The sequence below is a fragment of the Grampus griseus genome, assembly GCF_964374135.1.
Source record: "Grampus griseus genome assembly, chromosome: 7".
In the NCBI taxonomy this organism is placed as follows: Eukaryota; Metazoa; Chordata; class Mammalia; order Artiodactyla; family Delphinidae; genus Grampus; species Grampus griseus.
Genome location: NC_139001.1, coordinates 29294452 through 29318023, shown reverse-complemented (window position 1 = coordinate 29318023; position 23572 = coordinate 29294452). Strand labels below are relative to the sequence as shown.

At 37.1% G+C, this 23572-nt stretch overlaps 2 protein-coding genes across 2 annotated transcripts in view; one reads left to right on the top strand and one right to left on the bottom strand.

The window, feature by feature from the left end:
• Positions 1 to 1253: 1253 nt before the first annotated feature.
• FAM237A (family with sequence similarity 237 member A) lies at positions 1254 to 5614 on the top strand (the record flags this gene model as incomplete). Its single annotated transcript, XM_082658357.1, has 2 exons — positions 1254 to 1665; positions 5475 to 5614. The coding sequence occupies 2 exons, from the start codon at positions 1254 to 1256 to the stop codon at positions 5612 to 5614; spliced, it is 552 nt and encodes a 183-aa protein (XP_082514483.1).
• Positions 5615 to 8559: 2945 nt separating this feature from the next.
• The window catches only part of DYTN (dystrotelin), a gene marked incomplete at both ends in the record, with an annotated part of 50944 nt that continues 35931 nt past the window's right edge, over positions 8560 to 23572 (bottom strand). The window contains 3 exons of the mRNA XM_082658172.1: positions 8560 to 8663; positions 14951 to 15458; positions 17971 to 18130. Of these exons, the coding sequence (XP_082514298.1) occupies positions 8560 to 8663; positions 14951 to 15458; positions 17971 to 18130 (772 nt within the window). The remainder of the gene's footprint in view (positions 8664 to 14950; positions 15459 to 17970; positions 18131 to 23572) is intronic.

The window sequence follows — 23572 nt, the reverse complement described above, 5'->3', positions numbered from 1 at the left end:
GACATATTCTCATGAGAATTCCCATGAGCTGTGCCATGCTTGCCTTCATGATACTAACATCTAAATGATTTGGAAATATAAAACTGAAAGTCAGCTGTATATGCCCTCCTGCTGTTTCTTTACACTAGAGTTGTTTAAGTTTAATATACATTTTGTATATCATATACATTTGTGAAGATTCAGGTAAACCTTTTTTCCTGGGAAAAAAATTGGTTTGTTTTTATTATTATTTTTTTTGCGGTACGCGGGTCTCTCACTGCTGTGGTCTCTCCCGTTGCGGAGCACAGGCTCCGGACGCGCAGGCTCAACGGCCATGGCTCATGGGCCCAGCAGCTCCGCGGCATGTGGGATCTTCCCGGACCGGGGCGCGAACCCGCGTCCCCTGCATTGGCAGGCAGACTCTCAACCACTGCGCCACCAGGGAAGCCCGGTTTATTGTTATTTTAAGTACATCATTTCTCATTGGACTTGTCTGAAGTGTAACATAATAATTTCAAAGTGTATATGGATGTCTTGGTTTTATTGTAACCGGCTGTGAAAGCCAGAAAAGCTGAATGAGAGGCAAATAATTTTTGTTAAAATTCTTGAGATTATAGCAAGATGAGAAATATGAGAAAAGATCATCTTTATGAAAATTATGTCAGAATTGCAGAACATTTCAGGTGTTGGTAAAATGTTTATTAATTCTACTCTAATGGGTTGAATATACCTTGGTTCCCATACGTTTATCACACTATCTTGTGTTTATTTTTACTTATAACATTTTACAATTCTTACGCCTTTTTTTAATAATAAAAGGAACCATAATAGGAAAGCATCCAAGGGTAAAATATGTTCAAATTCTTAATTGCATGGGAGTCCTGGTTTAGGATAGCTAGGCTAAATTATGCAATTATAGAATAATAAAAGCCATGTAGCAAGACTGAAAAATTTCTCTTAATACTCTTTTAAACTATATTTCTCTGTACTAGGGAAAAACAAGTTTGCTTATTTATCTTACAAAAGAGCACATCTTAGGAATAAATCTTTCTTAATCTAAGCATCTTGGTTTTGTACTACCTGGCCTGACAGTGCATCATTCTAGATAGAATGGGGCTTGTGAGATGGGAGGTAGGATAAGACTTTTCCCAGAGATGATGGTATGTTTCCTTTGCTGGCACCAAGGTTCTTAAAGGCATAATTATTTTCTTTACTGAGTGGAGCACAAGCAGGAACTCATATGAAATATTTCCATCTTGCACAGTTTCAAGGCCATGGCCAATCCTGGGAACAGAGGAGGGATCTACCGCCACTTGAGTCTCACCTGCTCCCTGCTCATTGTGGGAATATGCTGTGTGTCTCCTTTCTTCTGTCACAGCCAGACAGATCTGCTGGCTCTTAACCAAGCTGATCCTCAGTGCTGGGAATCTTCCTCGGTTCTCCTCCTAGAAATGTGGAAGCCTCAAATTTCCAACACTGTTTCAGGTTTCTGGGATTTTATGATCTACCTGAAGTCATCTGAGAACTTGCAGCATGGGGCATTGTTTTGGGATCTGGCCCAACTCTTCTGGGACATCTATGTGGACTGTGTCCTCTCCAGAAACCATGGCTTAGGAAGGAGGCAATTGGCTGGAGAGGAAGAGAAGATCTCAGCAGTGCATCCACAGCACGCAGGGAGAAAAAAAGGTGGTCAACCCCAGGTCCCATGTCTTTTGAAAGGATCAATCAAGTGTGAATGTGCTGAATTGTGAGGAAGAGGGAAGTGGCTTTAGGGCAATCCATTGCCACACATAGCCTACTCAGGGGTGAGCCCAAAGAGTACACAAGTGATAGGAAGATAGATAGCACTTCCTTTTGTAATTTGCAGTAGCTGTTTTTGTCAACATATTGTCCTCATCTTCATACTTCAACAGCAGCAAAGAAGAATCAGAAAGACAAGTAGGAAAAGACATGATCCCTAAAGTACAATATCAAGGTATAAAGGGATGCCCCCAAATTAATATTATTTTTTTCAGTAAGGCTGAACATTGGTAGTCATAACCTGTGTTCGCTTGCTATGGAATTGGGAAGATTTAAATATAAGCCTGGGGAAGGCTCTTGCCCCTTTTAAATAGAAAAACAAAAACAGAAACAAAAACTAATTGCTTTCATGTAAATGGGAAGGACTCCTTGAGATGTGTACTTACTTAGCTGATGGATAAATGGTAGAAAAATGAGCTGGCTTGCAAATTCACTCTTCCTTGTTTTTTGGAACAAATTGCAAATAAGTAATTAACTTCCAGCAAGCTGAGTAATTAATTTTTAGAAATCTGGAACTTCCTACAAATTTAGAGATTTTTCACTGAGGTAAATATGGTATTCAAATGCAGTCTTCTCCAGGGGCACTAGAATATCCTTTATAGAATTAGAAGGAGGGTGAATAAATCACTGTAAGCTGAGAATAACAGCCTTATTCATACTGTTTTTGTTCCTTTTTTGGTGTTGTTTCAACCAATGTGCTTCTAAAGCTTGCAGCAAGGGCTGTTTGGGTGGTAGTAACTATTTATGCACTAGTGGAAAACTGAAGCATAAATAATTTTTGCAATTGTACATTTGATTGTGAGAACTGTTATATGTTCCTGTAAAACATCTATTAAAATAGCAATTAACAGTAATAGTTATAGATCAATCTTTTCCCAAGATATTGTAGAGCCTTAAAATATCTAGTTTGTTTTAACCTCAGTAACAAAAAATATTATTAGTTGATCCATAAAGCCAGATAATCCACTGCAACTATTTATAGATAAAGTTATTAATTTGGCAAGTGTTATTGTCACTTAAACCAATTTCATTTTTTAGAGGAAATATTCTTTTAGCAGTTTAGCTACGAAAGCAGAAATACAAAATGACTATCTTTAAATGTTGGTTACCAATATTTTAAAAATATTTTGAACAGAGGCTTCCCAGGCATCAGCATCAGTAAGGACTGTATATTTTCTTCATCTGCACTGTAGGCTCTTTTTTCCATTCCTTTTTTTTTTTTTTTCCATTCTTACTCTACTTAACAGTGGTACTCAAATTACTACCACTATTTCTTGTTTTGTATTTTGCACTCACTTTGCACTTTAAGTATCTATAGAATAAATGAAAATAATGTTTGTGTTCAACTTAACAGAAAAATAATTATCTATAATTATATATTATAATTAATTAAATTATATAATTTAATTGTATATTAAAATTACATATATATATAATCTCAAAACCAGCTTTCAGTTTGCTTGCTTGCAACAGGCTACTATAATAGTCTGAGAATACATGTAATTTTCTGAGCATACTTCAACATGGCATTTCTATCTTCTTTTTTCAAAAAAAAAAAAAGTAGATTTGTCTTCAGCTTTGGAAGTCACTTCCTTCATCTTGCTACAGAGTTGCTATTGACCCAGCTGGTCTGCAAAGTTTACTAGGAGTTGCTTTGCAAATATTAGGGGTAAACATTTCACTTTATTGAACTTATTTTAATGTTTGACATAATTGTTGCAGACCAGGAAATAAGACTTTCCATTTGTATTGTATAATCAGTCAAAGAGTGTCTTGGGTCAAGAAGACACCCTGTCTGAAAGTTAGTTTCAGGAACATCGAGATATCATCTCAAGAGGCTTGATTAAATCTCTAGTGGCTCAACTGGGCTCTGGATGTACCTGCACAGATTCTTCACTAATTTTTCCTTTTGTCCCTGGGGAATTAATATTCTACTAGGTTGGGATGGGGGTGAGGGTGAAGAGGTGTTTGTCTCCATAGTTCTCAGGGAAATCACATCATCAGAGCAGAAGAGAAACACTAAAATAAGTGTCTACATAATACCTGGAAAGGTTCTTGCTATTTTGATGTCTTCAAGTTAAATTCACTTGAGAAATGTTGCAATGAATCACGCCTTATTAAAAACACAAAACTCCTATATAACTTTGTATGTTAATATATTTGTTAATATTGAGTCAGCAACTATGTAAACAAGAGATATCAAATAGCTACGTAACCTTGGGCAAGTTAATTGACTTATTTAGCTCTCAGTTTCTTCATCTGAAAACGAGGGATATGGGAAGAATTAGAAGGCCCTTAAAGTCTCTTCACATTCTGTGTTCTGAAGTTCTGTGATTCTATAAACAATAAATGTATGAAAAGCGTGGACTTAACTACAGAAAGAATCTGGAAGAGCCTTACTCCAAGGAGAGCTTACCGAGCTGAGTGATGACCTAGACATTGTGGTGGTTTATAACTTTAATAAGCAGAAACAGAGGTGATCCAGAAATGAGAATTCCAAAAATTCTGAGGGCCAAAGATATCATCGTTTGAGAAGACTCAAAAGAGCATTGTTATTTTGTCTAGAAAGATACAAGCTAACAACTGAGTGCCAAAATGGTCAGAAGGCTGAAGAGGATATACCCAGGCTTCACTACTAAATTATGATGGATTCTGTGAAGGCAGAGAGAGAGAGAGAGAGAGAGAGAGAAAGAGAGAAATTGATTTATGAAAAGAGTAGGCTGATAATATCTCCCAGATAGAAAATAACAGAGTTGAGGTTAACACAAGGGTTAGTAAAGGCTTTAATACAAATGAAAGGATTTTGAAGTATATCCTTGTTTGTGTCAAAAATGATGATCTCTTCCTTCAACAAATCTTGCTCTGCCCCTGAGAGGAACAGAAAAACTTACCTGCCTGAACCTGGCAGTTTGGATGGTCTAGAAAAATTGTGAGTCTTTGCTTTCCTCCGTGACGTGAAAGTTAAAATTTAGATTTATAATTTGATGATGTTTGCAGTCAGTGTATAACTAGCTGGCAAATGTTCATAATGCTTATTTTTTAAACATTAAGCAGAAGAGAAAACAATGCTTCAGAAATATAAGTTAGATTCACAAATGCTTGATTTTCTACTTTACTCACTCTGAGAAATTTTGTAAGCAACATATTCAGAAATTACCAATCTAGAGATCTATTCTAAAGAGTCATTCAGAGCTGTAGCCAACTTTGCAGTATAAGACTCTTCACTGCAATATTATTTATAGCAACAGAAAATTGGAAATAATCTAAATGTCCCATAATAGGGTAATGGTAAACTAAATTATGGTATAAAGTATGTATGTGTAAAACTATGGTTCTCTTTGGAAGATTATATTATGGGTGGTTTAAACATTTTTCTTTATATTTTTATATTAAAATTATATGATGACCATTTTTTACTTTTTTAGTCAGAAAAATATATTTTAATACATGTTAATCGAATAGGAAATGTATTTATTATAATCTACTTAATTCATATTATATAATTAAACTTCATAGGACACAAAGTTTTGCATAAATAAAAATTTCAAATACACCTCTGCAAAAAATCTATACAGAATATTAATAGCCGAGTGGCAGAAACAGCAAACATTCTTTTAAAAACCAAGTCATTGATACTTAATTAGCCTGAAAATAATTTGGTGACCTAATGACGAGTTGCTTTTCTCTACTTTCAGGTGTATATCCTCAGCAACCAAGAATCCCTTCCCTAAAGAAGAAAGAGTTGATTGAAGGCTTGATAAACATGCATGTACATAGGAGTGGGTCTAAGTTCATTGGAAAAGTGACCAGTAGCCTGGAAATAAAGAGAAAATAAATCGAACCTCAGAGTTAATGCACATCTTGGAATTTAAATATATATATTTTTTTCTTGACTACTGATCGTTTATTTACTTGAAAGGGTGGGAGCATCCAGAGATGCTTAAGCCACATTCTCTGAGTACTTAGTTTCATTCTTTTAGGCTGCTAGCATGTTCCTTCAAGTGGCGACATTACTGCCAGATCATCCCACTGTCTGAAACAGTTAAAACAGCTTCCAGAGATGAGTAGGGGATCGTGCTACTCAGATTCTTTGTATTCATCTTGATCATTGTTTCGGGATGCTTGACGTTGTTAATGAACTAGAGTGCCACACATTTAACTTGAATACACTGCATGACTTTGAAATATTAACCACTGGATTGTTTATGCACAGGCCAATAAGAGACTATATTTATTAATTACCAGTTATTGGTGGTAGTTACTTGAATTTTGTTTGAAAGAATATTTTTGAATATTTTGAACTGAGTGAAGCAAAAAACAAAACACGAAACTGGTGAATAAAGCATTCTTCTAATCGAAACAAAATGAATAAAAGCTCTCGACCCCAAGTAATGTTATTGGAGTCTTTTTATTTCAATATTTAATGTGACCATTAATTATAATCCAAACTCTAATAAAATAGCAGTAGGTATAAATTTTTTCTCAGTTAGCATATTTTCTATTGGATTAAATATTAAGATTATAACTGGTTACACTTTACATTGAAAAGAAAAGTAAAAATCAAACGAACAGCATTATGAGAAAAGAACCCATAAAAATATTTGCTCTCAAAATGACCAGGCTTGAATGAGGTTCATAGCAAAGAAGTCCAATTAACAAATATATTTGAGTTCCAGACACAATGCTATTTTTATCTCTAATTACGCTCTTCTCTCCAATCATTCTATTATAATTGATGGTTGACAACCAGTTTGAATTTCAGATATGTTAGCATTTCACTTGCTTTTCCCAGGTCCAAAGGAAGCCTCAGTAAGTGTTTTCACTGAAGGTTTATGGCCCTCCTTAGGTGAAAAATCTTATCCAAAGGGTTCTTATTAGAAGACACAGATGCATCTGAAGATTAGCCAAATCTTAACAATAGGGGACGCAAGTCTGGGGAAGGAACTGGGGAGGGGGTCCAGCCTCAGCGTTAACTTGATTAGAAGAATAAGCACATTAAAAGCTGCCACTCTTTGACTGCCATTTCTACAGAGGCTCATGGTTTTGCTTCTGTACTACTTTCTCTAATGTCTTGCATCATATTCTTAAAAACTATTATATAAACTCATTACCTCTTATAAATCGCTGAAGAGATGCCTGCCCCTTGCTCCTCCCACACCTTGGTACTACACAACGGGGGCTGCCAATTTTTTCTGATGCTTTGTGGGCCATCCAGTCTCTGGCGCAACTAATCAGTTCTGTCTTTGTACAATTAAAGCAGCTGCAGATAATATGTAAATACATGAGCACGGCGGTGTTCCAATTTTAAAACTTTGCTCGCGGACACTGAAATTTGACTCCATGTCATTTTCAACTGTTACAAAATATTACTCCTCATCTGATTTTTTCAATTATTATTTTTTAAATGTAATAATTTCACAGGCTGCACAAAACTGGCAGTGGGCAGATTTGGCCTATGGGCTGTAGTTTGCTGACCAGTGCTCTGGGGCATACTTAACAAACTTGTAAGGAACAAGCTGGAATGAAGTAAGAAGGAGAGTGAATATGTTGAACAACAAAACCAAAATAAAAAATTCATGATAGGCTGAAAAACAAATTCAAAAAGATTAGGATGAGACTGAACAGGTGTAACCTAGTCTTAATCCTACCCAGTTGGACATTATTTCACTCTGGAAACATTACTAGAAGTTATGGATCATATAAATAAGAGCCCAGAGCCTCTCTGAATGTAATATGGACTGCACATCAAGAAAACAGGTGAAACAATAGAACCATAACAATATTTATTTAGAGAAAGTGTAAGCAGTGGTTAGAATACAGGCTTAAGAGCTGGGTTCGAATCTCAACTTTGTCAAGTAGTGACCAAACGACTTTGGACAAGTTACTGACCCTCTTTGTGCCTCAATTGTCTCATAAAAAGAGATATCTACTTACCAGGTTTGTGGTGAGGTTTAAATTAGTATTAATACATACATGGTGCTTAGAAGCTAAGTGCTCTCACAGTCAAAAAATGTTAGCTACTACTTTGGACATTATTAAGCATCTATACCCTAGTCATACATACAGAGGATGGAGTCACACAAGTACTTTGGCCAAATTCAATGAATGTGGGGGTTTAGTGAGAAACATTCATGTTTTTAAAATAAATTTATTTTGAGATAATTGCTGATTCATATACGTTGTAAGAGATAATACAGAGACATCCTGTATACCCTTCATCCAGTTTCCCTTCATAGTAACATCTTGCATAACTATAGTACAATAACACAACCAGAAGATTGACATTGATACAATCCACAGAGTTCATTCAGATCTCACCAGATCTGCATGCACTCAAATGTGTGTCTGATATGCACATATGTGTGTGTGTGTGTGTGTGTGTGTGTGTGTTTAGTTCTTTGCCAAGCCTATTCTCCAGCAGGAGCATCTAGATAGAATATTAGGTCATCAATTCGGTAATTCAGATATTTAAGAAGATAGTTGCATGAATTCCTGTAGATCACACACTTGAATATTACTACCAATGTATTCAAAGAAAGGGCCTCTATTGGAAATGCAGCACATCTGGATTTGACTTGGCTCCTTCTTTCCATTTTCCTCTACCACTCCTCATTCCCAAGGCTTTACTCTGAAGAACAAAGACACATGTGTAGAGACATTAAAAAATAAAATTTTCTTCATGCTTCATGCCAGACTATTGAGAAAGAGGTAGAAGGTTTAGTTCTTTTAGTACAGATTTTGAAAACACGTTTCGTCATCACCACAAGTCTGGACTCTTTTTCACTTCAAGTTGGGCAAAGTGATCTGATCAACAAGGGCAGAGAAGGCCCTGCATACTCGCTCAGCTCCACAATACAGGTCCATATTTACTGAAGATTGCAGGTCTGAAAACAACAAACAGGAAAGTCCTTCAGAGAAAGCACCTGTAGGTTCTCAAGCTGATCTTAATAAAGCTCTAGCACAGAGAAGAAATAAAATCCGTCTCTCTGCAGTTCCTGATGGCAATGCCTTTCTCTAAGCCAGCTTGCAAATGAGATGGGTATCATTTACCATGATCAATTACTAATTCAACCAAGTTGTGGGTTCTTTTTTTTTTTTTGCGGTACGCGGGCCTCTCACTGTTGTGGCCTCTCCTGCTGCGGAGCACAGGCTCCGGACGTGCAGGCCTAGCGGCCATGGCTCACGGGCCCAGCCGCTGGGCAGCATGTGGGATCCTCCCGGACCGGGGTACGAACCTGTGTCCCCTGCATCAGCAGGCGGACTCTCAACCACTGCGCCACCAGGGAAGCCCAAGTTGTGGGTTCTTAAAGAGCATTTTCCCATAACTTCAAGCACGAATCTGAGTAGCCAGAAAGCCCAGTCTAGAGCAGTGGTTTTCAGACTCTGGTGTATGTTAAAATCATCTGGACAGTGTTAAAATACATTGCTAGGTCCCACTCTCAGAGTTCTGATTCAGAATACATAATTTGATGTGTCAATTTGATTAGACTGTGGTGTCCAGATATTTGTTCAAACATTATTCTTGGTGTGTCTGTGAAGGTGTTTCTGGATGAGGTTAACCTTTGAATTGGTAGACAGAGTAAAAGCAGATTGCCCTCCCTAATGGGATGGACCTTGTCCAATCAACTGAAGGCTTGAATAGAACAAAAAGTCTGAGTAAGAGAATTCCTTCTGCTTTACTGTATTCCAGGCGAGACAAGTTTTCTTCTGCCTTTGGACTCAGAAGGAAATATCAGCTCTTTCTAAGGCTCGAGCCTGCCTGCTTTTGCACTGGAACTACACATTTGCTCCTCTGGGCCTCCAGCTTGCTGACTACTGATCTTTAGACTCGCTAGCCTCCATAATTATGTGGGCCAATTCCTTAAAATGAATCTCATCCTATATCTATATATACATCCTGTTGGTTCGATTGCTCTGGAGAACTCTGACTACCATAATACATCAGGGATGGGGCCCAAGAAATTGTGCTTCTCATAAGTTCCCAGGTGATACGGATGCTGCCGACCTAGGGAAGATGCTCTGAGACCTCTGCTCTATAGTTACTGATTAATGGTTTGAGTGGTCCCCTATGACCTATTGTAATAGGAATTGTGTTGTAGAAAGCTCTACAATTTGGCAGTTATTAACCAAAAGTTGGATACACATAATTTTTAAGCTAAAAGTTCCATTTCTAAGAATTGATCCTACAGAGATATTTATATATGAATACAAAGATATATGCTATAAGAATACTCACCGAAACATTCTTACGATAATAAAAAATTGGGAGCAACTGAATTACACACCAATAAATAAATTATGGTATATTTATACCCTGGGATATTATGCAGCACTTAAAAAAATCACACTGCCCAATGTCTAAGATATTTTGTCAAGTGGAAAAAGCAAAACAAGCACAACCTAACTTATGTTGAGAAAGTAAAGACATATATATGCAAAGAAAAAAGTCTGAAGGAAAAACTCACTAAACTGCCAACATTTTTTACCTCTGAGAAACAGGTGGCTGGGAGTGAAGGACATGATGATAAATTCATTTTAGAAAAACATGTGCACTTAGGCATTTTAATTCTACAATGAGCATGCTGTATAGTATTGTTTGTATAATAGTTTGTTATACACTTTAGTTACAGGATTTATTATGGCTCCATCTGTGCTGTTTTCTGTTGAACATAAGAGAGGGTTCATGTCGTTTTAATGTCCATTCTCTAACACTGCCCCAGAGCTACAAGGACCTTGAATAAATAATATTTTATTGCCTGAAAAAAAACTTCGTCCAGAGGCAAACTTATTTTAGGATATTCTATTCCTCAGCCCATAGTTATAAAAACTTTAAATATAATAAAGAAATAGAGAAGCAATAATTCATTTCATATATCTGTTCTTTTTTTCTTGTTTGGTTGTTTTATTTTTAAGCTCTAGTCCCTTGAAATGTTAAAACTAGCCAAAGATATGCACCTAACACCAAGCATGTTGCTTGGCATAAACTTGGAATTCCATACCTATAGGGACTGAATTAATATAGCGTATAGTCAGAGGCCTAGTGAGATGTTAGATAGACAAACCTGTGAAATCAACAGTCCAGAGGAAATCACGATCGGGGAATAATTCACTTGAATGTAGTTAACAATCTATCTGGTCTCTGAATGAATTTGGGATGTGAGAGAAGGCTATCAGAATGATGGGTATAGAGGTTTAAAAGTATTAGATTAACTGCTCTATGATTACTCTTCTGGCAATTGAAATACTGAGCCCATGTCTTCCTTACAATAATAATTAATGAAGCAAACCAATATGTATTGAATATCTACTCTGGACTAAGACCTGGAGCTCCAGATTGTACATGTTGACTGTCATTCTGCTATTTCCATCTGGATGTCTCCAAGCAATTCACACTTAATGTGTTCAAAACAGAATTCTTGATTTGCTGACCTCCCTCCATCTCAGCTTTCCCAGCTTTCCTTATAGCAATAAGTGTATGACAATCTACCAAGTCCAAGCCGCCACCACCTGTCCTCCAAGCCACTTTCTACACAATGACAAAGTGTTTTAAAAACATAAATTTACCCCTTTCAAAATGAATGCCCAACGGCAAGCACAGCTCTTGGCACATAATTAAATCTTGATGACTATTTGTTGAATGAATGAGTGAATGAAGGATGAACCAACTAGACATTTTTTTCTACCTTCATGGAGCTTAATGCTGGAACTCTTGTGTATCTTTTCCCATCAAGAAAAATTACTTCTACTTTTTCATATATATATGTGAGTGTATATATATGTACATGTATATATCAGAGAGAGAAAGATTCACTAAGCGTTCAGTATATATCCTTAGGATTCCCAGGCAGCATTTGAGAAGTCTACCTTCTAAATAGGTGAGATAAAGATCCAGTGTTGAACTTCTCTTACCTGTGGTTGCTAAAGCACTGCTCTTTCTTTTTCTATACCTGCTAAATTCCAAACTTTATCTTCTGATTATTTAAAATAATAGTTTAGATGATGGTTGCAGGTGGGGAAGAAAGGAACAGGAATAATTCTTCCACATCCCCACCCTCAACCATGCCCTGCTAATCCCATCATCACTCCCTCACCTTCCCTTCTCATCCTTGAAACCTACTGTGGTAAACGGATGGCAAAGAGGGATGGAAGAGAAGCTGGGGAAAGAATTTCAGAGATATAAGTAGGAAATTTCACTCAGAAAGGGAAAGAAAATAATTTAATGAGAAAGTAAGACTAGAGCATTAAGTTTTTTTTTTTTTGTCACCACAGAAGCAAGTAGTGTTAGATGTTCTTTCAAATCTAATTCCTTTACTGCAAATTTGAACAAAACGTTTGCTACTGATTTTCAGTCCAACATGTGGAATTTAAAGAGGTTTGGGGAACCCCTTCTACACACTTTCTCTTTTCCATTAAGCTCTCAGGGTCTCCTGAGATCCTATTATCCTAGATCTTGATATTGAAAGACTCTATTCAGTTAATGTCAGCAACTGCCCCCAAACTGACCATCATGCTTTGCCATTTTCGTCTTATTAAGTCTTAAGTCATATAAAGTTCATCTTAATTTCCAAAATGTGTTGACTCCTTAGCAAAGCTCCAATTCAGAAAACTAGTCAGCTACTAGGATAATCACACACTGGGTGAATAGGTTGACAGTCTGAGCAAATCTTAGTATATTACAAACATTAGATTTCCAACAATTCTCAAATTAAAAAATAAAAAACAGGGGCAGTAAAATGATTAGAAACTTCCTGCTGTTATCTGATGCATCTGTAACAGAGATAGAAATAAAACAAAAATAACCAATACCTTAATTTAGTTTGTTTGCCTTTCCACATCTTCATATATGTGGTTATCACATTTCTGTCTCTGATTACGTTTGCCGTGATTTTGATAAGCATGCATAAGTTATGGGGTGTATTTTTATAATCCATATTGCCAGTGGCTAAGTAGAGTTCACAAACAGAATCATATTCAATACCTGATTGAATAGGGATACAAACTTAGTAAGAAATATTTGAGTGAAGAATGGCAATGTTTAATAAATGTAGATATTAGCCATGAAGATTAACATAGATCCTATGCTTAAAAGCCTCAAAGAAATAAAACTGATATAAAAGAAATAACTATAAATTTAAATCTTGTCAATTAGTACTCACTGAATTATCACAAAGTATACAATGCAGTATAATAACAAAAAGGGAAAGATGCACTTCCCTGCTAATATCATAAGCACTTTTGTATAATAATGCATGCTACCTACAGAAACATCTCAGTGGTTCTATTTAAATTGTAAATGGAAGCAGAGGTAAATTTTTTGAGAATATATTTTTTATATTATCTACAAGATTGGATAATGCTAACTGCATCTTTATACATTATTGCATTATCTGAATTTAAAAATAAACTTTGCCTTTTCATGATTTCCCTTTAAATGATATAATGATGGGTGTATATATAGATACAGATACATTTATATGTATAGACCTTGATAAAGTTACTTAAAATATGCATGGATCTTTTAGGTATCAAACTACATGCAGTGCTGGGATATTGTCTCCCAAATACGTGTAGTAGACCTAGTCTATTAGGAATCAGAAATGTACAATATAGCCTGCTACATTTGTGAGGGCTGACCCAATACAATATTTTAAAAATCAACAGCTTTCAAAAACTCAATTGGAGAAACAAAAAATAAAAATGAGATGAATATGTGAAATCCTAAAATAGTTTCTAAAATAAAAGTCAAATTTTTATGTGAAATTTTCCTAAAAAGGTCAAGTGGATATTCACTTTGCTTTGAATACTCATCATGACCCCACTGATGTTTAGATGGAAATAAGTGGGTGGAATCTTGTGTTGGCCCAAGAATCAGGCACAGGGAGTTCTCATCCAGTCTTTGTCTCAGGCAGCCTGAGCATGCTTCTGGTATCTTTGTGATCTTGTTTTCTCTAATACAGGATTATAATTCCAACTCTCTTCACAGTAGATATTTTTAGAATCACCAAGTAATTACTTCATTGACTTGGCTCTAGCAAGTTCAATATATAACTGACATTATCATGTTCCCATTTTATAGCTCACCAACTATTATGGGCTGAATTGCGTCTCCCTCCCCAAATTCATATACTGAAGTCCCACTTCCAGTAACTCCAAATGTGACTATATTTGGAGATAGAGTCTTTAAAGAGTTAATTAAATGAAATGGAGTTTACGTGGCTGGATCCTAAACCAATATGAGTAGCGTCCTTATAAGAAGAGGAAATTTGGATAGGGACATGCACAGAGGGAAAATGGTATGAAAACACAAGGAGAAGACAGCCATCTACAACCCAAGGAGAGAGACCTCAGAAGACACCAACACTGCTGACACCTTGATCTCAGACTTCCAGCCTCCAGGAGCGTGAGAAAAAATTTTTTTAAATTGGTTAAACCACCCGATCTGTGATACTTCATTATGGCAGTCCTAGCAATCTAATACACCAACTCAGAAATATTTTGGGAAGGCCTTCTTTGATGCAGAAATGCATGAGAATGTTATCCTTGTTTTATCACCAGTCTCTATATGATCACTCCAACATAAAAGATCTTACACTTCCTTAAAAAGAAATGGATACAGATATAGATATATTAAGATGACAAAATACTCTATAAATAAGACAATGTCACTGTAAAACAGGATAGCTATAATAAAGAAGTAGTAATAAAAAGAGCCTTTAGGTTTAACAATGAGACATAACTTATGAAGGTGATGATGATGATGGTATTATTAATCATACAGAGACCTTAATCAATTATCTAGAAAGACAGCATCATTCTTATCCCATTTTTAAATGGTAACATCAGGCTGCCCAGTTATATATGTTTTAGTACTATTGATAATAACAATTGCAATAACAAAATAATAGGTATTTATTGAATTCTTGGTACGTGCCAGGTGCTATACTAAAACTTCATATGGCTTATCACTTTTAATTCTCACAATAACCCCATCAATTAGGCAACACTAGAAATCAAGTTCAGAGAGATTACTAATGTCCAAAAGACTCACAACTCTGTTACCCACTAGATGAATCGTAGCTGTAGGGCTAATACAGAGCTATAGAATCAAGTGTTTTAAAAGGCAGCCTAACTCCGTGGCCATCACTATCTCTAGTGATTGTGTAAATCTTACCTGAAGGCATTTCTAGAGTGAAGGCATCCATGAGTTTTGACAACAATTCTTGCAGTTCCTCTTCCTCCAGCTCATCCTTTCCCTCCTGGATGTTAACTGCCCCTTTCCTTTCCACAGGTGCCAGGGCAGGACTGTTCATTTCAGCAGGAGCAATTTGGGAGGCGTCCTGCAGCAGTCCTTCCTGGGAACTGGGTAGGGAACTAAAGATTTCTTTCGAGGTCTTTTGTGCTTGGCTTCGTGCCCTGGTGCTTTGCGTTGACCTTGGCTGCAAAATGGCCTCTGGTGATTCTGAGTTTGGTAGAACATGTTCTGCATGTGCTGGACCTTGGTAACTTCCATCAGTCACAGTGGACTTAGGAAGTGTTTCCTCTTCTGAACCATCCTCAGTGGCATCCTTGATCTGGGAAGACTCTCCTCCCCTCTGAAAACTTTCTTCACCATATCCATGGTCACGCTTGGCAACCATATTTTGCCAGGAAGATGAAGGATGAAGGGGCTGCAACACTGCCTGCGTAAAGAAAACTTTATTTATGAAGAAATGAACATTTATCTTACTTTTTCATTATGCATTAAATTTTAATATTCCAATAGGAAATTTTAATGCAAGATTTTCTTTTTTGTCTCTAAATACATTGATATTAATTTTATTTTATGCTGTTAATTCAATGTCAACCTAAAGGTAGAACAGCTCAGATTCTAAAACATCACAGAGAATAATCACAAGGAATTTGGGAAAATGCTAGGTTCTGAAAGCTCAGGTTCTAAAAATATCATAAGGAATATCTGGAAATGTCAGGATATCTTGGATTGATAGCTAAAAAGTATTACAATAAAACATTCATAATGATCCATTTAGGTAGGTATGTTGTGAGGGGTTTCATAATAAGTCATAGGAATAATATCTGGGGGGTGTGCTCTCTACAAAGCACAGCCCTCGAAGTGTGGCCCACAGACTCCTGGAGGTCCCCGAGACCCTTTCAGGGGTCCATGAGGTCAAAATTACTTTCACAATAACACTTAGAGGTTATTTGCCTCTTCGTTGTGTTGACATTTGCACTGATGGTGCAAAATCAAGAGTAAGTAAAGCTAAAGTTGTTGGTGTTTACCGCACATCAAGGTAGCATCACCAAGCAGTGCTAGTAGTGATGGTATTCTTAGCATCGTGCACTTGCAGTTAAAAAAAAAGGCAGCTCCTCTTAAGAATATCCTTGATGCAGATGAATGGATAAAGAAGATGTGGTATATATACACAATGGAATATTACTCAGTCATCAAAAGAATGAAATAATGCCACTTGCAGCAACATGGATGGACCTAGGGATGATTATGCTAAGTGAAGTCAGAGAAAGACAAATGCCATATGACAGCATTTATATGTGGAATCTAAAAAAAAATGATATAAATGGACTTATTTACAAAACAGAAACAGACTCACAGACATAGAAAACAATCTTATGGTTACCAAAGGGGAAGGGGGGGGAGGGATAAATTAGGAGATACACACGACTGTAAATGAAATAGAGAAACAGCAAGGGCCTACTGTATAGCACAGGGAACTATATTCATTATCTCATAATAACCTATATGGAAAAGAATCTGAAAAAGAATATATGTATTTATGTATAACTGAATCACTTTGCTGTACACCTGAAACTAACACAACATTGTAAATCAATTATACTTCGATAAAAAAGAAAAAAAAGACTATTCTTGAAGGTGTAGCAAAAATTCTTATTTTTCTTAGTGGCACATGTCTTCTTAATATTATATGTGATGAAATGGGAAGTATGCATAAAACACTTCTTATGTTTACTGAAATATAAAAGTTGCCTCTTGTGCAAAAGAATTAGACGGTTATTTGGCAAACATTTTTTCAAAAATGAATGAAGTGAGACTGTGACAGGAAGGAAAACAATGATATGTGTTGCCAATTTTAACAGTTGAGCTTTTAAGCAAAAATTAGAATTTTGGAAAACTTGCATCCGCTACCATGAGCTTGCTTGCTTTCCAATTCTTAAAGACTTTTCTGATGAGATTCATGGTAGTATTAATGAATATGATTTTTTATGATTTTTAAATGATTTTTAAAACTCTTGTATAATGGAATGGGTGAGCATTAGGAAGTTCGGCATAGCTCGGTGAACTTCCAAATGACCAGTGTATGATGGTATAAAATCATGCCTGGATAGAAGATTCATTCAAAAAGCACAACAGAATATTGTATTTTAATGAAACACGGTGTGAAAGAGATATGGTTTCGATTCAATATTGCAACCATCCTTTAAAAAACAATCATTGATCATGTTTTGGTGTAGTATCAAAGAAGGTCTCCAATTATCTGAAAAGGCTGTTAAAATACTCCTCTCTTTTTCAACTGCAAATCTGTGTGAGGCCATATGTTTTCATATTCTTCAGCCAGAACATCTTGCAACAGATCAAATGCTGAAGCAGTTAGGAAAAATGCAGCTGTCTTTTCTGAAGCCGGCCATTAAAGAGATTTGTAAAAAACGTAAAACAATGCCAGTCTTCTCATTAAATATATATAAATAATTACTATTTAAAAATGTTCCATATATAATGGATTTATTATTTGCATTTTCAAATTAGTTAATAAATTTATTTTAAAACCACTTATCAGTTTTAATTTTGATTAGGGTAAACAGCAATAGATATAACCCACAGAAGCTCCTTGGGATCCTCAAAAAATTGTAAGTCTCTAAAAGGGATGCTGAGACTAAAGGTTTAAGGCTCAATGCTATAAAGAACCCCTTTGCCCCAGGTCTACTGTTTCTAAATGGTACCGATGCTGTTCTCTCCCAATGGCACTTCCTTCGCAAAAGTGGAAGATATCGTCTGGCTGATGAAAAGGGGAGCTGGTCAGGGTATGGAGAGAAGAGGGAAAGGGAAGAGGCTGATCAGAGTGAGGTGCAAAGCCTCAGGCTGCAGCCGACCCTCAGCCAGAAGATTCTAGGTCAGACTTCCAGATGGCCCAGATGGCCAGTGTCTCCCACATTCTATACCTGTAGATTCTGTCCCATTAGCTGTAGCTTCGTCCACAGACTGTCCTGGTTGGTTGTGAGTTCGTGAATCTTTGTTTCAAATCTGCAACTTTTTTCTTCCTGGCAGGCATATATGGCTTGCAACTTGTCTTTGTATTGGTTTAACTGTTTTTTAAGGAGCCTGCAAAGAGGACAGGTCTGAGTGGGTTGGAAGGGCAAGAGATCAGCACAGCAAGATGCAAGAGCCTTAGCGAGATGTACCCTGGGTCCTCTCTGGGAGAAGATGCCAGAGTAGCCTGCGCCTCGACTATTACCTAACATTGATCAATCCTGCTTTAAACTGTTCGTTCACCATGTACAGCTGTCCTTCGTGTCTATTATATACACAATTCCCCCAAGAATTTCACTGGTTTTAGAGGTGTTTTCAAAAACACATCATGCATATTATGGATTACTTTTGACAGCATACCTTCAGCAGCTCCTTAAATGCGAATATTGACTTTATTCATTATCCTTTTGTCCAGAAACACTCCATTTAGAATGATAGCATACATGTCATGGCTAAATACCTAAAACCCAACCAAGACCACAGGGAGGGAACAATGATGCAATTTGTGAATTGTGGGTCTTGGTTTCTCTTCCTAAGTCTAGTTGTTCACTGGTTTCAGAATGAACCAAGTAGTCAGGGTAATTCTTTTAAAACATAAGGCAGGGGACTTCCCTGGAGGTCCAGTGGTTAAGACTTTGCCTTCCAATGCAGGGGATACGGGTTCAATCCCTGGTCAGTGAGCTAAGATCCCACATGCCTCGCGGCCAAAAACCCAAAACATAAAATAAGCAATATTGTAAAAAAATTCAATAAAGACTTTAAAAACGGTCCACATCCAAAAAAAAAATATCTTTAAAAATTTAAAGAAAAGAACCACAAAGAAAACCCATAAATCAGATCATGTTACTCCTCTGCTCAAAGCCCTCCAATGTTCCCCTCCTTATTTAGAATAAACCAAAGTCCTTATAGAGGCAGCCAAAGCTGAACAAAATGGCCAAGACCCTCCGCTTCCCTCCCTGACCTCATCTCTGCTTTCTTTTACTCACTGTCTATCCTTCAGTCACACAGAGCTTCTGGCAACTCTTCGAACACACTGGGCATGTTCTGCCCTCAGAGTTGGCTCTTTTGGCCCCCAATGCCTCCTTCCCTCAGGTTCTCGCCCAGCTCATCCCCTCATCTTTAAGTCTTTGGTCACCATCATATTCTCAGTGAGCCTCTCCCTCACTGCTCTACTTGAAACTGCAAACCGGAACTCCTAACCTCGTCTCCATCACCTCCCATCTCCTTCCCTAGTCCTTCCCATCTCCGTGTCTCCATGGATTTTTGCCATGTCTAATTGCTACAGAACATGATGCGATCTTAGATTTTGACTTAGTCTCGAGCCTTCAGACTACTGCACAGTCACTTTATATGACATGCTACCTGTTTTACTTGTTATTTTACTTATATCTTACTTACTCTATTACTTACTCTATTACTTACTTACTCTATTACTAATTGTTTATTGTCTCTTTATTCTGGCAACTTTTTTTCTGTTTTGCTTCTTGCCATATCCCCAGGCCCAGGCCTAAACTAGTTCCTGTTACAGTGTATGTATACAGTGAAAATTGGCTTTCTAAAGTACAGTCTTATTCTTTGACCAGTGCTGTGGTCATATTTGTGGAAGTTGTAGAAATGGGCTCCCTGGTAGGAAATGCAACAACATTTCTCAATGTTAGAGCCTTTGAAATTCTTAATTGCCACAGATCTTGGAGAGGTCTTGGAATTTAGCTGGGGCTCCTATCCAAAGCAGGCATCTCTAAAAGATGGCTCTCAAACTTCCAGGCAACCACACAGGTGAAAGAGGAGTCTGATTCTAAAATCTTTGATTGTAATTGGAGTTTCAAGCACTTCTTTATAATGGACTTTTCAGAAAGGAGTCAGCCCAGGGATTTTATATAGCAGACAACAAAGAAACATTCTCAGAAGGCCTCCCTAGACAGTATTTTCTATACTTAGAGTGTTGTGCTTGTTATGACCAGTAGTGACATCAGTTTATCTTTCTCCCATGCTGTCTATCACCCACATCCCCTTCCTCCTTTCTGGCCCATCCACCATGTTTGAACATCTAGAAGACATGCGTTCCCATCCTTCCACAATCCAGGTGAAAGTAGGGAAAGCCCTATGAGAAGTGCAGCTCTTTTCTACTCTATTTTTTGTTTGTTTGTTTGTTTTAATGGAGAAATCCTCGGAGAGTCTCCAGTGAACATGATTTACCCAATGCCAATATTTCCAGCAACTGGGAGCCCCATACTTTCAAGGTAAATATCCACTGTTAACAAAACAGTTTAGATTATTTGAGAAATAATTCCTTTCAAATGACCTGAAATCTGTCTTTCCAAACTTTTACATCTTTATACGCAGTTCTGCTTCTTGGAGCTAAGGAGCTTGAATCTCCCATGTACCAGGTCTTCAAATAAACACAAAGGCAAGTTAATTCACCAGGCGAGTTAATCGCACACAGAGCAGTGGAACACTATTTTCTTGATCAGCACCTAGCATAGAGTAATAAATAGATAACTAATAATTGAATGATACTCTTTCTTGTAATGTAGTCTGAGACTGCATTGCTTTTTAAATCATCAGTGACAAATTGTGGGCTGTAATTGAACTTACAGTTGACTATATATCTCAGGTCTTTCCACGCTATTTGTTGTGAACCTGGGCCTATAATTGTAGGATTTGCATTTAATCTTTTAAAATTTGGTCTTTATTAATTGTCCCACTATTCCAGACTATGATATCTTAGTGATTCAAGACTGTCATTTAGCTTATTATCTATGCCTTTTGGTATCATGTCATATACATTTGAGAAGCATGCTCTCTACTATTTTAACCAAATCATTGATAAAAATAATGGGGCAGACAGGAACAAGGATAAAGCCTTCACATGGATTTTACTCACTAATCAGGCTCACACTGGTATTCTTTGTGTTGATAAATATCTTACTAGGAGACCAATGGTGTATGTAGTGGGTATGAATTATATAAAAGGGAATCATCTAGTTTAAAATAATTGTTTGAAGTAATTATTTTAACAATTAAGTTTTAAAGAATTAAATTTCAAAATTTCCTTTTTATTTCTACATTTTAAGTTTCAAAATTGCCTTTTTATTCCTATACTATTTTCCTTAATTTTATTTCTAATTTATTTTTCTTATACCATGAAAAAGATCAAAATTGTTTTTAACATTTAAATTATTATTAAATTACTTTAAAAGTGTTATTAAGCTTCTTTTCATGAGTTATCACAGAATTTTAAAATGTTCGTTACCTTTCATACCTTTGCATTATGAAGCACATCTCATCATATATATATATACATATATATATATATATATATATACACATACATACACATATATATTAGATGCTCGGTAAATTTATTGATGACCTATTTTTATTTTAATACATATTTATTAGTATATATTTACTCATTAATTTATTGAGCATCTACTAGATACCAAGCATTGTGCCTGCAAACAAAGGTCTTCCCTCAGGGGGACCTTCTTATTGAGGAGCCAGGAATTTTGTCTTCTAAAGGAATGACAACATGATACAGGAACTCAAGGGATGATTAGTCCTGGGACTTCCCTGGTGGTCCAGTGGTTAAGGCTCTGCGCTCCCAATGCAGGGGGCCTGGGTTCCATCCCTGGTCAGGGAACTAGATCCTGCGTGTCGCAACTAAAAGATCCTGCATACCACAACTAAAGATCCCGCTTGCTGCAACTAAGACCCAGCACAGCCAAATAAATAAATAATTTTTTTAAAGGAATAATTAGTCCTTTGAGACACAATAAGATGGTAGACAGTTTCCAGCCAGCCTAGTAAATCTTTAAGAAAGTTAGATACTGTTGGAGAAATGTACTGATTTATTTTAGAAGCCATAAGACACACACAAGACACACACAATACTTCACTGAAAATGCTTAACCAAATTTCAAGGAATAAAATCACTCAATCAAAACCCCAAACTTAATGTAATTATCTGGGTGGTTTTAGTTATACTTAACTACTCAAATAGAGTCAAAGCCCCCTTTTACCTTCATACTGGAATCATAGCATTTCTCTGTTTAAGGAATGTCTTCCAATTAAAGAGAAAAAAAGAGCACTGTAAAAACTTTGTAGAATTTCTTCCTCTAAAAGCGAAGCAAAATGCTATTGATGTGTCTCTGCTGTTAGTATTTGTCCACACGTGGTTCCTACCTTCTGTCCCTATGGAGAGCATTAATGGATTCGTGAGTCCTCCACAGTTCATTCCTAATGCTGACTATGGTCTAGAGAAGCGAGAAATAGAGAAAATAAGTTTTTGGGTTGAATTTAACCCATATTCCTAAAAATTCATAATAACATATAATGATATTTCAAAAAAATTTCTTTTTCAAAAAGTGACTGGTGGGCTTCCCTGGTGGCATAGTGGTTGAGAGTCCACCTGCCGATGCAGGGGACACGGGTTCGTGCCCCGGTCCGGGAAGATCCCACATGCCGCGGAGCGGCTGGGCCCGTGAGCCATGGTCGCTGAGCCTGCGCGTCTGGAGCTTGTGCTCCGCAACGGGAGAGGCCACAACAGTGAGAGGCCCGCGTACCGCAAAAAAAAAAAAAAAAAAAAAAAGTCACAGTAGTCTTTTGCCCGAGTTAGGCTGCTGCTCAGAACGTCTCCTTCTCTAAAGGCATCTGCAAAAAGCAGTTGGGTTATTTTATTTCTCTTGGTTCAAGAAATCTTTCACTTCTACCTTCCATCTTCTACTGAGAGTTTCTTATCTTTCCATTGCTTGTGTACTGGGACTCATCACTACTCTTTGCATTCACCGAGTCTCTTTGAGTTAATAATGATCAGCTCAGTTCTCATTTAGGATTTTCTCACCAAACCTTATCTCTCAAATCACAGTCTGGTTCCTGAATTGCACCCCAAGAGCAAGTCCTGACCTGACCCAGCCAGGCCCAGGCTCCTGGGGCACCATGTACCAGCCCGTGGCACCCATTCATCTGAATGGGAGGTTGGATTTCATTACTCTACATTTATAAGCAGCTGTGGCTTTACTCTGTGGCCTTTTCTCCTCCCTACAAATGATCTGAAGAGGGACTGGCCACCTTGAGAACATTCTTCCATAGGGACAGCCTACAAGAGGAAGAGAGCAGGGAAGGGAGAAAAAGTGAGCTACAGACTTGAAGTCACATTCTCTGGTTGTTACATGCTCTTTGTGGCCCTTCTGAGTGACCAGTGCCTGCCTGCCTCTTCATTCAAATATTCAAACAGTTTCTACATGCCTAGCATAGATCACTTTGAATCAGTGAGCTTTACATCATTAATATCAATGTTATCATATGGTACATATCGTTATGCAACTGAGAAGCATTTCAGGTTAGCACATATGGACCTACCATGGTATACCCAGAGAATAGATACCATGGTTTATTCAGTCATTTGCAATGGAAGGACGCTAAGTTATTTTCAACTTTTCAGAATTATAAGCAATGTTGCAATGAACAAAGTGGTACATGCCTCCTTGTGCATACATGTGCAAGGTTCCCAGG